Source organism: Salmo salar, chromosome 01 (genome assembly GCF_965601325.2).
Source record: "Salmo salar chromosome 01, fSalSal1, whole genome shotgun sequence".
Classification (NCBI taxonomy): Eukaryota; Metazoa; Chordata; class Actinopteri; order Salmoniformes; family Salmonidae; genus Salmo; species Salmo salar.
In genome coordinates, this window is record NC_138291.1 from 150272381 (window position 1) to 150295300 (window position 22920).

General features: G+C 43.7%; 1 protein-coding gene across 1 annotated transcript in view; it reads left to right on the forward strand.

The window, feature by feature from the left end:
- Window positions 1-22920, forward strand: part of LOC106565750 (endoglin) — a 71823-nt gene that overhangs the window by 43378 nt on the left and 5525 nt on the right. Inside the window, exons 4-13 of the mRNA XM_014133218.3 lie at window positions 6294-6413; window positions 12120-12291; window positions 12433-12616; window positions 12747-12852; window positions 13082-13283; window positions 17516-17664; window positions 18401-18631; window positions 19106-19172; window positions 22481-22588; window positions 22736-22783. Of these exons, the coding sequence (XP_013988693.1) occupies window positions 6294-6413; window positions 12120-12291; window positions 12433-12616; window positions 12747-12852; window positions 13082-13283; window positions 17516-17664; window positions 18401-18631; window positions 19106-19172; window positions 22481-22588; window positions 22736-22783 (1387 nt within the window). The remainder of the gene's footprint in view (window positions 1-6293; window positions 6414-12119; window positions 12292-12432; window positions 12617-12746; window positions 12853-13081; window positions 13284-17515; window positions 17665-18400; window positions 18632-19105; window positions 19173-22480; window positions 22589-22735; window positions 22784-22920) is intronic.

Consider the following 22920-nt stretch of genomic DNA (forward strand, 5'->3'; position numbering starts at 1 on the left):
ATTGGGCACACTAAATGAGTGTGTGTGTACATGGACACAGCATCTGTTGCTCTCTTACATCCACAACACACTGGCCTGTTGACAGCAGCTATCGTGGTGTGTTGTCTGTCTGTTTGTGTGTGTGTGTGTTGAACATGGCCCTTGCAGAGGCCTTGTGTATTAGCCCTGCAGTAGGCCTCAGACAATTCATTGGGGGTCTCCTCCCACCAGCATCAAACATTAGGGGTCCAAATTTTCCACTTTGGCCCCTCGCCTCAGCTCAGCGTGGCCCTCTCAGAATGCACGCTGTCAACAGCAGGCAGCAGACGATCAATTTAATAAGAGCGAGCATAGACGAACAGAAAGACACCGTGTTCCTCAACCCCCTCGCACAGTACTCTCCACACAAAGGCCAGCAGCCAAGAGAATCCAGCTCCAAAAAAGCAAGAGTTTAGAGGCTTTAAGTCTGGATAAAAGTGGCTTTTTGCTCATGTTAATAGTTAATTCCCCAAAAGCTCCTCTTCAGGCCTGTATTTTGGAGGTATTTAAGTACTGTCGTCCACTTCAGTATTTTAACAACAAAATGGATTAATTTAAGGTAATTCATTGGCAAGTTCAAAACAGAATATAAAATCCTTTCTTCCTCTTTTTTTTGCTCTTTGTAAACGTCACTATTTTACAACGCATTCTTGACTTACCAGGTATATATTGTAAGAACATATTTGACTTACCTAAAGCTGAAGCCCAACACTGTTCACCTGTTGTCCACTGTGGTATGAACTGTGAACTAAAATATGCTTCTCTGACCCTCGGTACATTTTGCTACCAGCCTGCTGAATCCTGATGCAGCCTAGTGGAGCTGTGCTTTGTGAGCTAAGCATGTATCGGGGCCACTGCCACTCAGATAGAGGCTGTCTAATCTCCTCCAGGACCACTGAGGCAGATAGTGTACAGGAGGGCATTGATGCACATCCAGTCCTCTCTCTGTCAGGGCTGGGAGTCAACTGCAGGGGGCTGGCAAGGTGGACATGTTGACTCTGCTGTCACTGGAGAGGGGAGAAGAGATTAGTGGAGAGGATATGGCTAAGCCTCTCACCTCTGTTCCTACTGGTACTCCAAGCCTCTCACCTGTGTTCCTACTGGTACTCCAAGCCTCTCACCCTGTTCCTACTGGTACTCCAAGCCTCTCACCTCTGTTCCTACTGGTACTCCAAGCCTCTCACCCTGTTCCTACTGGTACTCCAAGCCTCTCACCTCTGTTCCTACTGGTACTCCAAGCCTCTCACCTCTGTTCCTACTGGTACTCCAAGCCTCTCACCTCTGTTCCTACTGGTACTCCAAGCCTCTCACCTCTGTTCCTATTGGTACTCCAAGCCTCTCACATCTGTTCCTACTGGTACTCCAAGCCTCTCACCTCTGTTCCTACTGGTACTCCAAGCCTCTCACCTGTGTTCCTACTGGTACTCCAAGCCTCTCACCTCTGTTCCTACTGGTACTCCAAGCCTCTCACCTGTGTTCCTACTGGTACTCCAAGCCTCTCACCTCTGTTCCTACTGGTACTCCAAGCCTCTCACTTCTGTTCCTATTGGTACTCCAAGCCTCTCACCTGTGTTACTACTGGTACTCCAAGCCTCTCACATCTGTTCCTACTGGTACTCCAAGCCTCTCACATCTGTTCCTACTGGTACTCCAAGCCTCTCACCTGTGTTCCTACTGGTACTCCAAGCCTCTCACCTGTGTTCCTACTGGTACTCCAAGCCTCTCACCTCTGTTCCTACTGGTACTCGAAGCCTCTCACCTCCACTCCAAGAATGCAGAATGCCGATAAATGCCTTGGTGAGGAAAATGTCACAAATGTAATCATGTAATATTAGGCATACCAGTGTGTGCCCAGTGGGTATCTACTTGCTCATTGACAGCCCGCGAGCTACTGGACCTGCAGTTTTCTGCTGAGGTGCAACCTTTGGTAGGCTGATGGAAGGCTACTCAGAGCCATTGGACGAACACCATTGGACATGAAACAACAATACAAATGTAGATAAATAATTTTATTTTGCAGGTGCCTTTTCATTTTAAACACCAGTGGTGCAACAAGTGCTTTCTAACTCCAATTAACAAAAACCGTGGCGCGCAGGAGCGAATAAATACTTTGGAGGGATCAAAACCATTCATCTTGAGGCGATGGGGTGCAAAATGCAATCTGTTAATTATTATTATATAGTCTATTCAACCTCTCTTTCGTATCGTCTGAGATCCCTAAAGATTGGAAAGCTGTCGCGGTCATCCCCTTCTTCAAAGGGGGTGATACTCTAGACCCAAACTGTTACAGACCTATATCTATCCTACCCTGCCTTTCTAAGGTCTTGGAAAGCCAAGTTAACAAACAGATCACCAACCATTTCAAATCCCACCGTACCTTCTCCGCTATGCAATCTGGTTTCCGAGCTGGTCATGGGTGCACCTCAGCCACACTCAAGGTCCTAAATGATATCATAACCGCCATTGATAAAAGACAATACTGTGCAGCTGTATTCATCGACCTGGCCAATGCTTTCGACTCTATCAATCACTGCATTCTTATCAGCAGACTCAACAGCCTTGGTTTCTCAAATGACTGCCTCGCCTGGTTCACCAACTACTTCTCAGATAGAGTTCAGTGTGTCAAATCGGAGGGCCTGTTGTCTGGACCTCTGGAAGTCTCTATGGGGGTGCCACAGAGTTCAATTACCGGGCCGACTCTTTTCTCTGTATACTTCAATGATGTCGCTCTTGCTGCGGGTGATTCTCTGATCCACCTCTACGCTGACGACACCATTCTGTATACTTCTGTCCCTTCTTTGGACACTGTGTTAACAAACCTCCAGACGAGCTTCAATGCCATACAACACTCCTTCCGTGGCCTCCAACTGCTCTTTAATGCAAGCAAAATGAAATGCATGCTCTTCAACCGATCGCTGCCCGCACTCGCCCGCCCGTCTAGCATCACTACTCTGGACGGTTCCGACTTAGAATATGTGGACAACTACAAATACCAAGGTGTCTGGTTAGACTGTAAACTCTCCTTCCAGACTCACATTAAGCATCTCCAATCCAAAATGAAATCTAGAATCGGATTCCTATTTCATAACAAAGCATCCTTCACTCATGCTGCCCAAAATACCCTCGTAAAACTGACTATCCTACCGATCCTTGACTTCGGCGATGTCATTTACGAAATAGCCTCCAACACTCTACTCAGCAAACTGGATGCAGTCTATCACAGTGCCATCCATTTTGTCACCAAAGCCCCGTATACTACCCACCACTGCGACCTGTATGCTCTCGTTGGGTGGCCCTTGCTTCATATTCGTTGCCAAACCCACCAGGTCCTCTAAGTATTTTCTAGGTAAAGCTCCGCCTTATCTCAGCTCACTGGTCACCATATCAGCACCCACCCGTTACACGCACTCAAGCAGGTATATTTCACTGGTCACCCCCAAAGCCGACTCCTTCTTTGGCCACCTTTCCTTCCAGTTCTCTGCTGCTGACTGGAACGAATTGCAAAAATCACTAAAGCTGGAGACTTATATCTCCCTCACTAACTTTAAGCATCAGCTGTCAGAGCAGCTTACTGATCATTGCACCTGTACATAGCCCATCTGTAAATAGCCCACCAAACTACCTCATCCCCATACTGTTATTTATTTTTATGCTCCTTTGCATCCCAGTATCTCTACTTGCACATTAATCTTCTGCAAATCTTCACTCCAGTGTTTAATTGCTAAATTGTAATTATTTCACCACTATGGCCTATTTATTGCCTTACCTCCCTAATCTTACTACATTTGCACACACTGTATATAGACTTTTCTATTGTGTTATTGACTGTACGTTTGTTTATCCCAAGTGTAACTCTGTGTTGTTTGTGTCGCACTGCTTTGCTCTATCTTTGCCAGGTCGCAGTTGTAAATTAGAACGTGTTCTCAACTGGCCTGCCTGGTTAAATAAAGGTGAAATAAAAATAAAATAAAAAATATCATATATAAAATGGACATATCTATTTTAATACAAAAACAAACGTTTGCACCCCTATTTTGAAATTGGGGATGCAGCAGCTCCGTTTGCTCCATTGCTCAGGCGCCTATGCTGGTACCCCAAGCCTCTCACCCACCTCCTCCTGGTACCCCAAGCCTCTCACCCCACCTCATCCTGGTACCCCAAGCCTCTCACCCCACCTCCTCCTGGAACCCCAATCCTCTCACCCCACCTCCTCACGGTACCCCAAGCCTCTCAGCCCACCTCCTCCTGGTACCCCAAGCCTCTAACCCCACCTCCTCCTGGTACCCCAAGCCTCTCAACCCACCTCCTCCTGGTACCCCAAGCCTCTCACCCCACCTCCTCCTGGTACCCCAAGCCTCTCACCCCACCTCCTCCTGGTACCCCAAGCCTCTCACCCCACCTCCTCCTGGTACCCCAAGCCTCTCACCCCACCTCCTCCTGGTACCCCAAGCCTCTCACCCCACCTCCTCCTGGTACCCCAAGCCTCTCACCCCACCTCCTCCTGGTACCCCAAGCCTCAGAGCAGGAACTGGTGCTGTACTTGGATCACTGCTGTTGGATTGGATTAATGAGCTGGTCCTACTAGTGTTGTGCTGGTTTGACTGTAGCATTGGACAGGTTTTGCTGTAGCCTGTTCCTCTGGTGTAGCCTGTTTCTCAGCCCTAGCCATCAAAACAGTCAGCCAACACCTGCCACTGGGGATGAATGTCAAATTTCCACATTACACAGTGATTTATAGTTGCTAACTTTGCCATTACTAGAGAGACTACATGATGTCTTGTTTCTCATATCAGCTGACGCTATTAAATCACACAAATTACATCTACCATCAACGGAATCTTTCTCATCTTGTCTTCTCTGGAATTGAAAAAGTGAAGAAAGCGGTACATAATTTAGCATGCGGGCCGTCCTTGTATTTTTCACATGTAGTGTCCTGATGTGATGCCTCTGGAAGGGAACAGAAATGGGAATCTCTCAATGACTTTCTCTGTGGGAGAGAGAACACAATAGAAACCCTTGTGTTGAGCTGTCAGACAACATTCCAATCCCAAACTCGGTCCTTTCAAAATAAATGAAGGTGTTGTGTTGGATTAAATTTGTATCTCGAGAACAACATGTGTTACCCCACCATATGATCATTACATTGTAGTGTGGAGTCATTGTATTTTGAATGATGCCATGCGCTGACTCTGTGAAATGGAATAACACTGTTGAAAGAGAAGTAGATTTTTTAACATGGAGGTTTGGAGTCCATATACGAGTGAGGGGAATAGATTGGGAACCAGGTTTTGTGTGCTTGTGTGTGTGTGTGTGTGTGTGTGTGTGTGTGTGTGTGTGTGTGTCATGCTCTGACCTAGGAGAGCTGTGTTTTCTCTGTTTAGTTAGGTCAGGGTGTGATAGGTGAGTGGGCATTCTATGTTTTGTTTTTCTATGTTTTGGCCGGGTATGGTTTCCAATCAGAGGCAGCTGTCTATCGTTGTCTCTGATTGGAAGCCATACTTAGGCAGCCTGTTTTTCCCTTTGTTTTCTTGGGTAGTTGTTTTCTGTTTCGTTTTAATGACCTGACAGAACTGTCGGCTGTCATTTTGTTTATTTTGTAAAGTGTTCGATTTTTTTCATTAAACTTCAAGATGAGCACTCAACATGCTGCGCCTTGGTCCCCTTTATATGACGCCCGTTACAGTGTGTGTGTGCAGTATGTTCTAGTCAGTCAGAAAAACATGGTAGCATTCCAGTAAGCCTTATCTTATCTGTCATAGTACATTTTATACCACTTATCAAGAGACAGTCATGAACAAAAATATTTCAAAGTGCCCCTTATGGAAGGTCTGTAGGGTGACCGAAATGAGAACAGATTAGGTCTCAGAATCCTACAGTAAACATTGCCCTCTGTTTCACCCACCCCAGTGTGACTCTGTCCAAAAAGCGGCAGAGGACAGAACAAATGTTTATGCCGCTTTATTTAATTTCTTCCTGATCATAGCAAAGTTCCTGTGGGAATTTACACCACCACCACCACCTCCCCTGGCAACCATAAGTTGTTTATGCCATAGCAACTGTACATATTATGCATGCCACTGTTTTGAATGTACAGCCATTGTTAATGTGATGATGATATTGATGTGTACTGTACACTCAGATGGTGGAGGGGGTGAAACGTATTTTTCTGAAGCTAACAAACTCAAATTGTGAATTATGACATAAAAAAAATGGTGTTACAGTCATCACCACATTTTTCCGGAAGTTTAACTTGCTTCTTCTGTCCTTCTCTCTAGGCTCCCAACATGTTTACACTGAATATGACCGCTGCCCAGCCAATGCACCTCATTATCATCACAGACTCAGAGCAGATCATATACACTGAGGCCCATGCTAATGCAGATGTCAGCTTTTACGTAAGTACCACCTCTCCTTATGTAAGTGTTGCCTTTTGCCTCCTACTTGTTTACTTAGGGGTTTGCATCTGTTAGTATAACAGCATCACATTAAGTCAGTGTATGAAGAGTATGAAGACTATCTATGCACATTTTTATTCCAGAAATATTACACTAGCTGGGAGGAAAGTAGGTGCTAACTTCAACGACTTAGGCTATTAGACTTACACCTAAATGCCCAATAGCCTCTGTTGCAATAGAGAAGGATCTCAGGAGGTATGACTGCATTGAAACTGATAGCTGGCTAATGGGAGCTTGGCGAGGGCTGGGAGTCTTGCCTGGCATTTCTCCTGTTCCTGCCTGCTGAGCTGCTCTTCTCTGTTTAGCTCTAGTGTTTGGAGCCTGGGAGGGAAGAGGGGGGGGGGGGGGGGGGGGGGGGGGGGGAAGAGCCTCACTGCCAGGCCTCCCTACTTCCATCGTTAACCAGGAGAGAAATGCTTTCCTGCAGGGCCAGATGGGCCAGCTGTATGACATAGTCCCAGCCACAGCTGTGCAACCCCCCGGGCCAGTTTGGAGAAGAAATTACCCTTGTTAGTTTAGTTTTGTGGTCCCTAAGGACCTGTGTGTATTTTATATATGGTTAGCATCCAAACAGGGTCTCAGAGTATGTTGGAGTAGGGAGTGATCAGAACAAGCTAATAACCACAGGGAACAAACGTTGTTTTAAAATAATTTGTCAATGTATTGGGACATGGAATCTATGTGGAAAATTCATTGGATTTGAAAAAAGTCAAGGTAAATCAAGGTAAATTGTTGTTTTGAGGTGAAATGACAGGATTCTATCACCATGGTAACACACTTTCAACATAGACAAACCTTGTGTAAAATATGTTGAATTTGTACCTTTGAAATAATGTCAGATCTTCAACGTTCCACTATCTTCTTCTTATCTTCTTCCACTATCATAAAAAACAATAAGCTGGGCAGCACCTTCTACTGGAGTCTATCTACAACTATTCATTTGGTCTCCCATCCAAGGTTTTAGCTCAGCCGTGCTTAGCTTCGACCAAACATTGTCACTGACTCCTGAGAATGATTATTGATAGATCTCTTAATAACTAAGTATATTCACTGTTGCTATCAAAAGTCATTCCAAAGGGTAGGTTTAACAGAACAAATGAAATATGACCATACTTTATAATTCATATGTCCTCAATGCTGCTGTTTAGGTCTATATAGCATTTGCAAAGTCAACAACAGCTATTGTTTCAATTTAATCCAGGGTTCAACAAATTAATAATCTGATATGTTGGATTAAAATCTCCATCTCAACCAAAAATCTAAGTTAAAGAATATGACTAAGTCAAATCAAACTTTAAATACACTTTAAATAATATATTCTTTAACTTCAATGTTTGGTTGAGATGTAGACGTGAATCCAACATATCAATTATTGATTTGTAGTCTAACTGGAAATAAAGCCAGACAAAATATACATCTCATTCAAATGTTGATATATTGTTGCATTGTCAACCAAACACAATTCAATAATACTTTTGTAGTATAGTAAATAGCCTAAAGCTGAGGCTATCTTAGAATCTAATGTAACAGTATTTATTCAACCTTAAAATCAGTAACACATCCATGGCCACATTTTGAGGTTACTGTAACTATAAATGTCTTATGTAATCATAGAAAGTATGCATCTTCAAGATGATAGCATGCAAAGGTTGCAGGTCTGTGGAGAGCTTCAGAATTGCTATAATAGTCTGTGCAGAATCTCGAACAGCATTGACCACTTGCACTATGTACTTTTAATATAATCTCAACTGCAGATGAAGAACAGTGATAACACATTCAATTGTATAAATACAAAATATCTGACATTGTACAACCATTTGAAGTTTGTTGTGCTTTTAAATGGTTGAAAGCATAGTGATAACACATTGGGAATTCAACAACCTTCTGTCTGTCATTTTGAGTAGGTGAATAAATATCTCAACAAAATATTACTCACATTTCCACGTTAATGTGACGTAGTGTACCCAGTGGGTAGTCTCAGTCATACTGTGGATGTATATTGTTATAGTGGAGACATTAACTTGAGTATTGTGTTGTTCAATCAACCCAGAAAGAGACGACTCCAGAAGAGAGATTGTGCATCTCAAAGGGTTTCGTCTTGTCAATAGAATTTTGGAAATGAAGCAGAAGGGAAAGTGTGCATCTCTAGGACTGATAGGATGTTTTGTTTGGAAGTTTGAGTAAATGATAGTGTTAGTGATTTGGGATCCCTGCCTGGGAATTTAACCAACCCTTGTCTGCAGGCATACAGAACTCTTGCTTTTCATCACAATGAAAGCTGAGAGTTCAGACAAAGTCCACAGCCCAAGCATCCTCCTCTTGAGCTCTGCTTCTCACACAAGGGGTAAAATAACTAACTTTATCTATTATCTATTTCGACCCTCTAGTCTCTGTTTAAGTTGGCCATATCAACTTCTCAATAACCTTCCACGATAAATAGGACTATTCAATGTTTACAACACTGTCAGCAGTCTGTGGTATAGCCTTTAATGTCCTGCAGATAGGGGGAACATTGCATATGAAGAGGGGATGTTTTTGTGGGATGGACAGACGGGATAGTGTGTAGTGGATCACTGGGGAGTGTTACCATTTTTAGGAAGAAGGAAGCAGCATCTGGTGTGTGTCTGAGGAAGTGCGTCACGCGGCTGACAGATCTGCTGGGTACTTGCCTAGTGTTCTATCCAGCTGTGACCGGGACAGGGACAAGTCACCGCGCACACTCAGATGGGACTGAGTACATTTGCTTACATTCACAAAAAGCCGAATGCCCTCATGGAGACATTTCAGGATGCGTCTCCGGAGCCAAAAGGACAGAGACAGACAGACAGACAGACGAGTGGCCTTGTCCCGAACCTAATCGCTGTTGGATGGGTGCCTGTTCTAAACAGCCCATCAGATAGCTCTCTCTGACAGAGACTTATATCCCCCCGACTCCAGGCTCATTCAGCCCCTCTGGATCTAGGCAAAGGGAAGTCTAATCTGAAAAGTTTTTGGAAGCGCCACTCCTTGCTCGGACTACTTCCTGTCATGCAATATGTCCCCGGGCTGTGCCATGTCGAACTCTGACCCCAAGGAGACAAATTCCTGTCTATATTGTTCCTTTTCTCATTCATTGATCCCTCTCACTCTTTTTCTCTCTTCCTGACTTACTCCTTTCTCCGCCCCTCCTCCTCTCCCTCCATTGTGATGTGTTTTATTTTTTTGTCCTCGCAGTTTCTTGTCTTTCTATTTCGATCCAATCTAAACCAAATATACACGCATGAGAAGGACCAATCAATCACACAGGTTTTCTTGGCTTTCAGCAGAGCCTTCTGGCTGTGTGGGGTCTGGCTACAGCCGGCAGGCCTTCACACATACACACACACACACACACACACACACACACACACACACACACACACACACACACACACACACACACACACACACACAGCTAACATGAAGGTCCAGAAAGAAAACAATCAGTGGTCTTTTTTCCAGCCCTCAGTTTTCAGCCTAACATCTAGATCACCAGGAAATACATGGACTTTGTTCCTCCAACTCCAAACACAATGACTGCTGCTCTCTCCTTCTTCCCTGGCCTCTTCTTGGCAAAACACTGAGCACATACCTCCTGTGAGTTTGTGCAATGCAGCATAGCTAATTGTGTTTGTTGTTGTTTTCATGATATCCATTATCATGAAATTAATTGTCGTAACACAGCAGACCTATTTAAGTCCCCCCATTCCAGAACAAGATGTCCATCTGTGTGCTACAGTAGCTGGAACGTAACGGTAATAGCTATGAGAACATTGATTGGGGAGAAAATGAAGCCATTGTTGAGACAGGATCCAAAGGGAAATAGATATCTGCTGAATGCCATCCATCTGCTCTGTATAGTATATCCATTGACTAGTCTAAACCTCTTGGACTAATGATCTAATGTTTTTTTCTTTAGATGCTTTTAGAAGTATAGCTGTCTTTTACAACTAAGTTGGGACCAATTCTGAATTGCGTTCCGAATGTCTTTTTAATTCCAATTAAATTCTTGAATTTGAATTGAATTTGAATTGGCCACACCCCACAGGAAGCAGCATTTGAATTGAATTGGAATTAAAGGAAGTATAATTCAATTAAATGAAATTCAAATGGCTTATTTATCACTATACATATATTTATTTTGACATATGGAGACCAATACTATCTAAAACACATGGATGGAACAGATTGTTTAAGACTCATTCTCCTTACATGTATTTAAAAGAATTACAGTAGTCTGGAAATATTCTAAGATCCTTTTGTAGGTATATAATAATTCATAATTCACTTACATCTTATAAAAAATTCCCAGAATGCAAAAAACTACAGAATGGAAGGGATCAACCTAATCTAATGAGAAAAATACAAAAAAAGACTGACAATAATATTTGAAATGGTATCTGTATTCTTTGCAGTAATACGTGGAAGATGTTTTTGTTAAAAGATTTGTCAAAGGAATAAGACTTTCATGCTTAATGTGTCAGTTGAATTTCTTTGAATTGTTTAAAATCAAATTATACTTCTTTTCATTCAATTCTGCTTCCTGTGGGGTGTCCCCAATTAAAATTAAAATTTAAATGAATGGGTTGAATTGAATTAAGAAATTCCGAATTGATCCTAACCCTGGCACGACTCTTAGGTTACACTGAAACGTCACTTAACCGCCCCATTACAGTAGACCCCCTACTTGAGTGATTCATCTACAATCCATTATTCCTCTAGGCTGGCGGGGGAACAGGGGAATGTGTGCTGTGGTGTGTATGCGCTAGGCTGGATGTATATATGTATACCCGTATGGAGCCAGATTCCAGCCGACTCCACTGACGCACAGAGTTAAAAAGGTCTCATTTCCCAGGCCCACTCAGGAAGCAAAGGAAAGACCTTGGCTCCAACTGGGTTGTGCAAACAGGCTCGCGGACACTTTACCATAATAAACATTCCTTTTCAAATGGCCCTGCTCTGCTCAGAAAATAAAGAGAGGGAGAGAGAGAGAAAAAGAGAGTGGGAAGGAGAGAGATCAATAGACAGACAGGAGGAGGGTGAGGAAGAGGGAGGGGGGGGGGGGGCATGCTTTAATGTGGCTGTTGTCAGACACATTGGGCAAACATGAGTTAGCAGGTTCTAAATAAGGCGCTGACACACCCGATGCTACGGTAACAATGAGCAGACAAACAGAGCTGTCTGGCCCTCCTAGAGGTAGTGTCTTAATGACTTAGGGCTGTATATAAAAAAAAGAATCCCTCCATGTACATAAAGGAAACAAAAAGAATGGAGTGGATCATGTTAACAGACATATTCAATCATATTCAATTGCCTTGTACATGGAGTGTATTTGTTTATAAACTACTGCCTAGGCACACACGCCTTCTTTAAGAAAACTGGAAAAATCTACTTGTTAGAATAACCTGAGAATAGTAGGAAATGAGTAGTTTGTACATTTTTATAGCAGCCTCCCTAATACTCTTCTATGATTTAGTTTAACCAGGGGTCAAAGAGCTACTGGGTATCATTATTGCAATACAGGTTCAATTGAATTGAACCTATAGAATCATAACTTGACATGCATCAATAGATAGATGGTCAAAGTCTTGAAATTAAATGTGTAATGTATTTTCCTTTACTCACCAGGTGGCAAATGACTCCAATATGGAATTCAGGGGTACAATTGTGAACGTCCAGAAAAAAGCCTTTCCCACAGACAATGAAGATATAGTGAGGTGGGCCACCGAGAAGTTTGGTGGGGTGACGTCTTTCACCACCATCCAGAACCCAATGAGCATCGCTTCCACAGGGAGAGAGGGTGAGACAGATACATACAACGTACCGCAAACTTACACAATTCTCAAGTCCGTTTTTTTGCTGGGTTTGTTAAGATAAACTGTGGCGGGAGATTGGCAGATAATGTAACAGATCTGAATAATAAATGTTAATGATTTTACAGGAACAAGACTCCTTCCAACTGGCTCCAACAACTGTACTCTTGAAAACGAATGGCATGTGCTCAAGCACTATCTGAAGTTAGAATCAAACATGCGTTCGCTCAAATCCTGTTCGAACCAGCTTCCCCACAGCCACACTGAGAAAGAACTGTACATCGTCAACATTCCTGAGGATGTCAGAATTCGGTAATACACCGAAGAGTCTCTTGGCTGAAAACATTAGCAACACATTCCATGATAGTGGCATTATATAGGTGATTGTATTGTGTGTTGGTGCTCTTGAACTGTAAAGTAACATATTATTTTGTTCTTCCAGCCATGTCTCTGTGCACGTCATCAGTGAGAGGCAGATCAGTCTTTTCCTAAGAGGACCTCAGGGTACCATGTGGAGCATCCATGACCCAAAGCACACCAGCTTCAGTGTAAGCACTGGACAACATCTACTGCTGGCTAAATTGTAGTATCAATGTCTGAAACTGAATCACCAATGACTCAGATATGTTACCTGCATTTTTCTGGTGTTAATTTCATGCCCAGTTATGCATGCATAACTTGGATTATTCTCTGTGACTGACAAAGTTGTCCTATAGAAATGGAAAAATACTCTCTACTATATATGGTTCATTTGATCTCTCTTTCCCTCTCACTCAGTCCAACAACGTGATCCTGCTTGCTGCCACCAGCATGATGCATGAGATCCCTCCCACTATCACCATCCCCACAGACAGTGCTGATGCTGTACAGAAGAAGGCCTTGGACCATTTCAGAGCCAGTACCATCACCAGCTACTCTGAGATCCGAACCAAGGGCACCATGGTCACACTGGTCCTAGGGAATAAGGACCACACTCCAGGTAAGATACAGCTAGAGACACAGTGAGCATACAGTGCCTTGCAAAAGTATTCATCCATCTTGGCGTTTTTCCTATTTTGTTGCGTTACAACCGGTAGTTTAAATCAATTTTTAGTTGGATTTCATGTAATGGACATACACAAAACTGTCCAAATTGGTGAAGTGAAATTAAAAAAATAACTTGTTTCAAAGAAATAAAAAAATAAATAAAATGGAAAAGTGGTGCGTGCATATGTACAGTATTCGCCCCCTTTGCTATGAAGCCCCTAAATAAGATCTGGTACAACCAATTACCTTCAAAGTCACATAATTAGTTAAATAAAGTCCACCTGTGTGCAATCTAAGTGTCACATGATCTGTCACATGATGTCAGTGTGTACACCTGTTCTGAAAGGCCCCAGAGTCTGCCACACCACTAAGCAAGGGGCACCACCAAGCAAGCGGCACCATGAAGACCAAGGAGCTCTCCAAAGAGGTCAGGGACAAAGTTGTGGACAAGTACAAATCAGGGTTGGGTTATAAAAAAATATCAGAAACTTTGAACATCCCACGGAGCATCATTAAATTCATTATTAAAAAATGTAAAGAATATGACACCACAACAAACCTGCCAAGAGAGGGCCGCCCACCAAAACTCACAGAACAGGCAAGGAGGGCATTAATCAGAGAGGCAACAAAAAGACCAAAGATAACCCTGAAGGAGCTGCAAAGCTCCACAGCAGAGATTTGAGTATCTGTCCATAGGACCACTTTAAGCCGTACACTCCACAGAGCTGCGCTTTACAGAAGAGTGGCCAGAAAAAAGCCAGAAAAAAATAAGCAAACACATTTGGTGTTCGCCAAAAGGCATATGGGAGACTCCCAAACATATGGAAGAAGGTACTCTGGTCAGATGAGACTAAAATGTAGCTTTTTGGCCATCAAGGAAAATGCTATGTCTGGCGCAAACCCAACACCTCCCATCACCCCGAGAACACCATGTTTTTCCATCGGCAGGGACTGGGAAACTGGTCAGAATTGAAGGAATGATGGATGGCGCTAAATACAGGGAAATTCTTGATGGAAACCTGTTTCAGTCTTCTTGAGATTTGAGACTGAGACAGAGGTTCACCTTCCAGCAGGACAATGACCCTAAGCGTACACTCGAGTGGTTTAAGGGGAAACATTTAAATGTCTTGGAAATACCTAGTCAAAGCCCAGACCTAAATCCAATTGAGAATCTGTGGTATGACTTAAAGATTGCTGTACACCAGCGGAACCCATCCAACTTGAAGGAGCTGGAGCAGTTTTACCCTGAAGAATGGGCAAAAATCCCAGTGGCTAGATGTGCCAAGCTTATAGAGACATACCCCAAGAGACTTGCAGGTGTAATTGCTGCAAAAGGTGGCTCTACAAAGTATTGACTTTGGGGGGGTGAATAGTTATGCATGCTCAAGTTTTCAGTTTTTTTGTTGTTGTTTGTTTCACAATAAAAAATATTTTGTATATTCAAAGTGGTAGGCATGCTGTGTAAATCAAATGATACCCCCCAAAAATCTAATTTAATTCCAGGTTGTAAATAGGAAAAATGCCAAGGGGGTGAATACTTTCAGAAGCCACTGTAGTACTATTAGCCTCTAGCAAGGGTAGAATGACTAGGGAGTTGTGTTATGACACCGTTCCTGTCAATTGTCTGTAAACTTAACCAAACAGTAAATCCAACTTCAGATGTAGAGTGACCAGTTCTACAAGCATAAATGCTCATATTGATGTTTGGTATAATGGTGCAAAACTGCAATAAAAATATGCTTTAGTAAGCTCTCTCAGTAATTGGTAGCTAACAGTATGACATTGTTGCCAGCTAGCTCCTGTAGTATTCTAGCTCCTGTACTAGACTAGCTCCTGTAGTATTCTAGCTCCTGTACTAGACTAGCTCTGTACTAGACTAGCTCCTGTAGTATTCTAGCTCCTGTAGTAGACTAGCTCCTGTAGTAGACTAGCTCTGTACTAGACTAGCTCCTGTAGTATTCTAGCTCCTGTACTAGACTAGCTCTGTACTAGACTAGCTCCTGTAGTAGTCTAGCTCCTGTACTAGACTAGCTCCTGTACTAGACTAGCTCCTGTAGTAGACTAGCTCCTGTAGTAGACTAGCTCCTGTAGTATTCTAGCTCCTGTAGTATTCTAGCTCCTGTACTAGACTAGCTCCTGTACTAGACTAGCTCCTGTACTAGACTAGCTCTGTAGTAGACTAGCTCCTGTAGTAGACTAGCTCCTGTAGTAGACTCGCTCTGTAGTAGACTAGCTCCTGTAGTAGACTAGCTCCTGTAGTAGACTAGCTCCTGTAGTAGACTAGCTCCTGTAGTAGACTAGCTCCGTACTAGACTAGCTCCGTACTAGACTAGCTCTGTACTAGACTAGCTCTGTACTAGACTAGCTCTGTAGTAGACTAGCTCCTGTAGTAGACTAGCTCCTGTAGTAGACTAGCTCCTGTAGTAGACTAGCTCTGTACTAGACTAGCTCCTGTACTAGACTGGCTCCTGTAGTAGACTAGCTCCTGTAGTAGACTAGCTCTGTACTAGACTAGCTCCTGTAGTATACTAGCTCTGTAGTAGACTAACTCTGTAGTAGACTAGCTCCTGTAGTAGACTAGCTCTGTACTAGACTAACTCCTGCAGTAGACTAGCTCTGTACTAGACTAACTCTGTAGTAGACTAGCTCTGTACTAGACTAGCTCCTGTAGTAGACTAGCTCCTGTACTAGACTAGCTCCTGTACTAGACTAGCTCCTGTACTAGACTAGCTCCTGTAGTAGACTAGCTCCTGTAGTAGACTAGCTCTGTACTAGACTAGCTCCTGTACTAGACTAGCTCCTGTACTAGACTAGCTCCTGTACTAGACTAGCCCCTCCTGTAGTAGACTAGCTCTGTAGTAGACTAGCTCCTGTACTAGACTAGCTCCTGTACTAGACTAGCTCCTGTACTAGACTAGCTCTGTAGTAGACTAGCTCTGTACTAGACTAGCTCCTGTACTAGACTAGCTCCTGTAGTAGACTAGCTCCTGTACTAAACTAGCTCCTGTACTAGACTAGCTCCTGTACTAGACTAGCTCCTGTAGTAGACTAGCTCCTGTAGTAGACTAGCTCTGTACTAGACTAGCTCCTGTACTAGACTAGCTCCTGTACTAGACTAGCTCCTGTACTAGACTAGCTCCTGTAGTAGACTAGCTCCTGTAGTAGACTAGCTCTGTAGTAGACTAGCTCCTGTACTAGACTAGCTCCTGTACTAGACTAGCTCCTGTACTAGACTAGCTCTGTAGTAGACTAGCTCCTGTACTAGACTAGCTCCTGTACTAGACTAGCTCCTGTAGTAGACTAGCTCTGGATTAGACTAACTCCTGTAGTAGACTAGCTCTGTACTAGAATAACTCCTGTAGTAGACTAGCTCTGTACTAGACTAACTCTGTAGTAGACTAGCTCTGTACTAGACTAGCTCCTGTAGTATTCTAGCTCTGTACTAGACTAGCTCCTGTACTAGACTAGCTCCTGTACTAGACTAGCTCCTGTACTAGACTAGCTCCTGTAGTAGACTAGCTCCTGTACTAGACTAGCTCCTGTAGTAGACTAGCTCTGTACTAGACTAGCTCTGTAGTAGACTAGCTCTGTAGTAGACTAGCTCTGTAGTAGACTAGCTCCTGTAGTAGACTAGCTCCTGTAGTAGACTAGCTCCTGTAGTAGACGAACTCTTTAGTAGACTAGCTCCTGTAGTAGACTAGCTCTGTAGTAGACTAGCTCCTGTACTAGACTAGCTCTGTAGTAGACTAGCTCCTGTACTAGACTAGCTCTGTAGTAGACTAGCTCTGTAGTAGACTGGCTCCTGTCGTAGACTAGCTCCTGTCATAGACTAGCTCTGTAGTAGACTAGCTCCTGTAGTAGACTAGCTCTGTAGTAGACTAGCTCCTGTACTAGACTAGCTCCTGTACTAGACTAGCTCCTGTACTAGACTAGCTCTGTAGTAGACTAGCTCCTGTACTAGACTAGCTCTGTAATAGACTGGCTCCTGTACTAGACTAGCTCTGTACGAGACTAGCCCTGTACTAGACTGGCTTGCTTAGCCAACATTATTATTATTATTATTATTTAGGGTTATGGTGTTTATTAACTAATCAGTTCAACTAATCTATATGGTGCACCAATCCTGTAGTATCCTGTACAAATGGATTCTTACTGTCGGGTGATTTTTGTGTCTTGCTGTCTCAGTCACAGAGGCTGCACCAACCGAGACAACCCCATCGCCCCCCAGCCCCCCTCAGATGCCTCTGCTCATGCAGCTGTACACCTCTCCAGACTACCGCTCCCCTCTAGACCCCAACACCAAGGTGCAGAGCGACAAGAGGATCTACGCAGAGGTGAGAGCCCTTTTATTTATTTCACTCCAGCACCCTCCCGCTCTTAGTAATCCACTCCCAGTTCCTCAGCCGTGCCCACATTCTCACTCCCTAAGCCCTGCACACCTTCACAACTGCACGACTTTTAACACAGAGAGCAAACATCTCTTCCAAAGTATGGCAAGCTAGACAGGTATTCATGTTTGAGAGAGAACTTTTCAGAAAATAATTTTGATAGTATTGTACTATTTATGTACAGTATATAACAACATGCATGATAGAGCGTGACCATATACAGTTATGGGAGCAAATACAACCACCAACAAATACATCCACCAGCAAATTCAACCACCAACAAATACAACCACCAGCAAATACATCCACCAACAAATACATCCACCAGCAAATTCAACCACCAACAAATACAACCACCAGCAAATACATCCACCAACAAATACAACCACCAACAAATACATCCACCAACAAATACAACCACCAACAAATACATCCACCAGCAAATTCAACCACCAACAAATACATCCACCAGCAAATTCAACCACCAACAAATACATCCACCAGCAAGTACAACCACGAGCAAATACAACCACCAGCAAATACATCCACCAGCAAATACAACCACCAACATCTCCCACCAGGCCTGCTCTACACTACAAAACAACACCCATACTGTAGTGTATACAAACATTTCCAGGACTCCAATCATTCCTATCCTCACTTACATCCCTCTCCTCTCCAGATCTCAGGGCGGACACTGGGGGAGATTGTCCTGACCATCAAGGTGATCAACTGCTCGGTGCGCTCCAAGGGCTCTTGCCCGGTGGTGAGGGACATGCCCTTCAGGCCAGAGGTATGCTCCTCCACCGTGTGCCCCAACAGTACCAGGGTTAGCTTCTCCTTAGAGCTGCTCCAAGACCTGGCCTCCACTAGCTGGGACCTGGAGTGCTCCGTCAAACTCTGCTTCAGCGAGGTATGTAGGTGGAGGAGATATGGGAGGTGGGGGGAAAGAGGGGTATTGCTTTATTGACTTATAGGACACAATATTTTGCTGTCATTTATTTTTGTATCTTTTCTTTAATAAAAAAAATGGTGGGCCGAAACATCCAAATAGATGTTTCCATTGAGCATTTATTCATTCAATCTTAAGTTTTTCTCTGACACATTTATTTCAACATCATAACAGTAGCTATGCTTCTAGTACGTGTACTTTTATCATAAGCAGAGTAGATTCTAAAAGTAATAGTGTGTGCCAGCATGTTTAACTAAACTATGTTAATTCTAAGCTGTAGCTTAGTCAACAAACCAAATCTCCAGTGAACTTTCACTTCATCATCAAGGCATTTTTGGTGTTTAGAGTTTACTTTAGTAATTTTTAGTATCTTTTCCAACAAAGTACACTTAATAATCTGTTTGTATCACTCTCTCTTTTGGTAATGTCTTGTAGAAATGTGGAGATGGAGGAAGAGTGAAGAGGAACTTGGAGGTCACCCAGACATACATCCCACCACCAAGTGAGTGTTTTAAAGCCTTCCAGCTCTGTTGTTGTAGTGTAGTTTGTCCTTCTGGCAACCCCGTCCTTCATTTTTCTCTTATCAGTTTTGGCATCAGGTAACATTTACAGTTAACATGATAATCCCATTGTTAGCCCTAAACAAGATTTATAAATTCATATTTGGGTGTATTTTAAAACACGACTCTTCTCTGTCGTTGAGATGACCCCAACTTCCCCTATGCTGCGCAATCGTTTTTCCTTAAAAAAAAATAAAAAATAAAGATAGTCAAATGAAATCACCACTAACACTGCTGTCAAATGCGACATTAGGAGAGACACCGCATTGCCCTCCTCAACCCTCAAGAATTCCTCAATCGGAACATTCCATCATCCATTTCATTCTGGCCACAGCAGAGGCTGGCTGGCTTGTCTGTCCATCTCGGTTGTACTGCCTACCATGGAGTTCCACTCCAACGTTGGGCTCGTCATCATGCTGATGATGAGGTCAGGATATACAGAGAGAGACGGGTCGTGGAGGGGATGTGAGGTGGGGCCTCCACCATAGGAAGGCCTGCAGCCTGACCTTGTGGCCACAATCAGGCAGTATTGACCCTCGGGGGGGATCCATTGTGTCCGAGGTCTGGCTGCTGGGCCGTCTGTCCAAACATGGGCCCCGGGCCTGGCGCTATTGCCAGAGACAGAGGCCCTGAACACAAAAGGGGGAAGGTGTTACTCTTCAAAGGGGAGGACAATCTCCGGGCAGATGAGTCACGAACAAATATCGCATTCCTCAACCGCTGTAGGCCCAGAAGGGAAGCCCATAATTGTTTGGCAAAAAGGAAAAGAAAAGACGACAAACTTCAGGTTCATGTTTTGGCTTACCACACAGCTCCCCAAATCTGGCCAACAACTTATTTTTTCCTGCAATTTCCTCACCCAGAAGAAGAGGATACAGGTTGGATCATCAGCTGATGTTGGTGTTTTAGGCTGATGCTGCCAGGACCTCACTGCTCATTTTTGTTATTGTGTCCCCGTTTTGTCAGCCAACCCATTATGGTCCCTATGTCACGGAAAGGTCATGTGAGTGCGTGGAGGGACTCAGGGAGTTGCTGTGATGGTGGATGAAAGGGAATTCGTGGCAAAGGATCAACGTTTTCTCCCATTAAACTTCAGGCAACTCCTCATTGACCTCACCGCTCCTTTCATCCATGCCTGCCCACACAGTGCACATACCAAACAACTGGAGCCAACCAACTCTATGGGCTCTCCGAATTGGTCGCCTACGGTCATGTAGTCAGTTCCACTCAGTTTTTGTTCAGAATTCTGGGCAGAGAATTGGAGCTCAGTTGAGGCCGGCTGACTGCTGCTAGCTGCTGCTGGGGGCCTCGCCTGTTTTGATTGGCCAGGATATGGCTTCCCCTCGGCTGTCCTTCCTGTTTGGTAGATGTCCCCCAGAGGACTCTTGGGAGTCGTAGTGTCGTAGTGCAGGCCTGCTGCTGTTCATCCCCTCCACTCCACCTGCGACGCAGCTTCTACTTCCTGTCCCTGTTTGCTTTTCGGCCCATTCTGGAAAACAAATATAAAAAATACTTTAAATCAGGCTTCTGTTTAGACATGGACTGGGACAGGGCCTTTGAGTCGGTAATGCTGGTAGTAGATAATTCCCCTCCTATAAAGATCACTTTAATCACTTACAATCTAATTCAGGAGATTTAATCGAAGGATTTAGCCCACATTCAATTCATTATGATGGTACACAAGCATTTCATTATGTTGTGACAGCAGAGCAGTGATGGATTTTAATAGGGTGAGGGGATGAATTATCTTTATTATTCTTATAGATTAATCCATGGAAACCATCATTAGCAATATTAACAGGCTTGCAGGATGATGGCAAGCGGTGCAGCCAAACAAACAGAATGCAGGCCCTCATCCTTCCTGCATCCTGTCTTTCCTGTCCTTCAAGAAAAGAGAGAGCCTAGTGTAGTGCTGGGCCTAGTGTAAAGCACAGGGGAGAATGACTGTCATTGAAGCCATGGACGTTCAAGGCTGACCGCGGTATTGCAGGCATTGTTAGAAAACAGGATCCCCCATTATAGTGAATGGAAAAATGGCAATCTGGTCAATCTTCGTGTAAATAAAATAGAAATTTGTAGACAACCAATAATTGCTTCAAATACACCAAATGTATGTCCGCAAATACACCAAATGTATGGCCGTACGCAGAAGAACTTAATGATAATTTAGTTGCTAATGGCAGCCTGCAGTACCCTGGTCGGCATTCAACTTGAGTTACTCAATGAGAGGGGGCAGCACTGAGCCAGCCTGCAAAGTCACTTCCTGGACGGTCAGTGCTATCGGGGATCCTTGTGACGCCCCTACCCTCCTAACCCTTACACTAACCCTAACCTTAACTATAATGTAACCTTAACCCTTAACCATTTTAAATGTCAACTTCAATAGGTTAAGGACATCCCAAGGATACTGGATTGGAGTATCTCAAACTGCGCATGTTATGTGAACATTTAATTTGACTTCATTTGGCTTCAATTAGCTATTGAGTCTTCACATAGGAATGTATGGTGTCACGTGAATGATGGCTTTGTCCATTCATATATTCAGTCATTGTTAAGACACAGGATGGCTCCTGCCCAGAGGACTGATGATTAGCTTCCTCCCAAATTCTCAGGATCCATGTTGGAGATTTCCATTAGGGAAGTAGCAGAAGCTGGGGAACTTGTGTGTGTGTCTTCGTGTGCATACATTTGTGCACGTATGCTCGCGTGCTTGGATGCACGTGTGTGTGTGTGTGTGTGTGTGTGTGTGTGTGTCAGAGGCCTGTGTCTGTGCCAGAGCTAGCAGCACATGGCCAGAGCCTGTTTTCAGCGAAGCTGATTTGAGAGTTCTGTCGAGGGAGAGCAATTTTGCCTCAGCCGTTGGCTTAAGAGTTGTTTTGTTTGCTCCTACGTCTGTAATTGCTGGAACAGCTTGTGTGGGACAATGCCACACAAAGGCTGCCCAGGGGGCACTGCCAGGGCCAAGCAGTGTGACCACAAACTTAAATTCACATGATGAGAGAGCCAGAACTTCATCACAACAGTGATAACCATTTGTTTCCACAAACAGATTTGGCCTCAATTGTGCAATGTGCTTGAGACAAAGAAAAATTAATGAGCTTGTAATGTTAACTGGTTGTGTGCTGGAAATGAGGAAATCATAGGAGGAATAATCTCTCAGTGATTCCACTGATATCCATGGATATCCAACAATTCTACTAAACACCTCAATGTGAGACATGCATTCATGTGTTTCTCCTGTGTGTTCTAGTGGCGTGTATTGACTTTGGTCTGTCAGCCGTGCTGGGCATCGCCTTTGGAGGTTTCCTGATCGGAGTTCTGCTCATCGGAGCTCTGTGGTTCATCAAGATCCGCACAGGTGAGTCGGAGTCTGCCTTTCTATTTTGTGGTGTTACATTTACATACCATACAAAAGGGTTTTTCGAGGTCTATTTCTCTTGATTTGAGGTCCCTTTTCATTCAAACTTAATTTTAAAACAGTATTATTTTGTTTTATGGGATCTAGGATACCCCACCGGACTGGATGTAGGATCGACTACTGCAAACCTCTCGAGTAAGATGCTAGTCACTGTTTCTGGTTGATGCCAGTCCCAGTTAAACGTATAGAGTTCTATTTTCCTTGAAGGGGGAATAGTAAAGTAGGCAAACCATATCAATGAGGTAAACCTGTCTCCTCCTCCTTTTCTGATC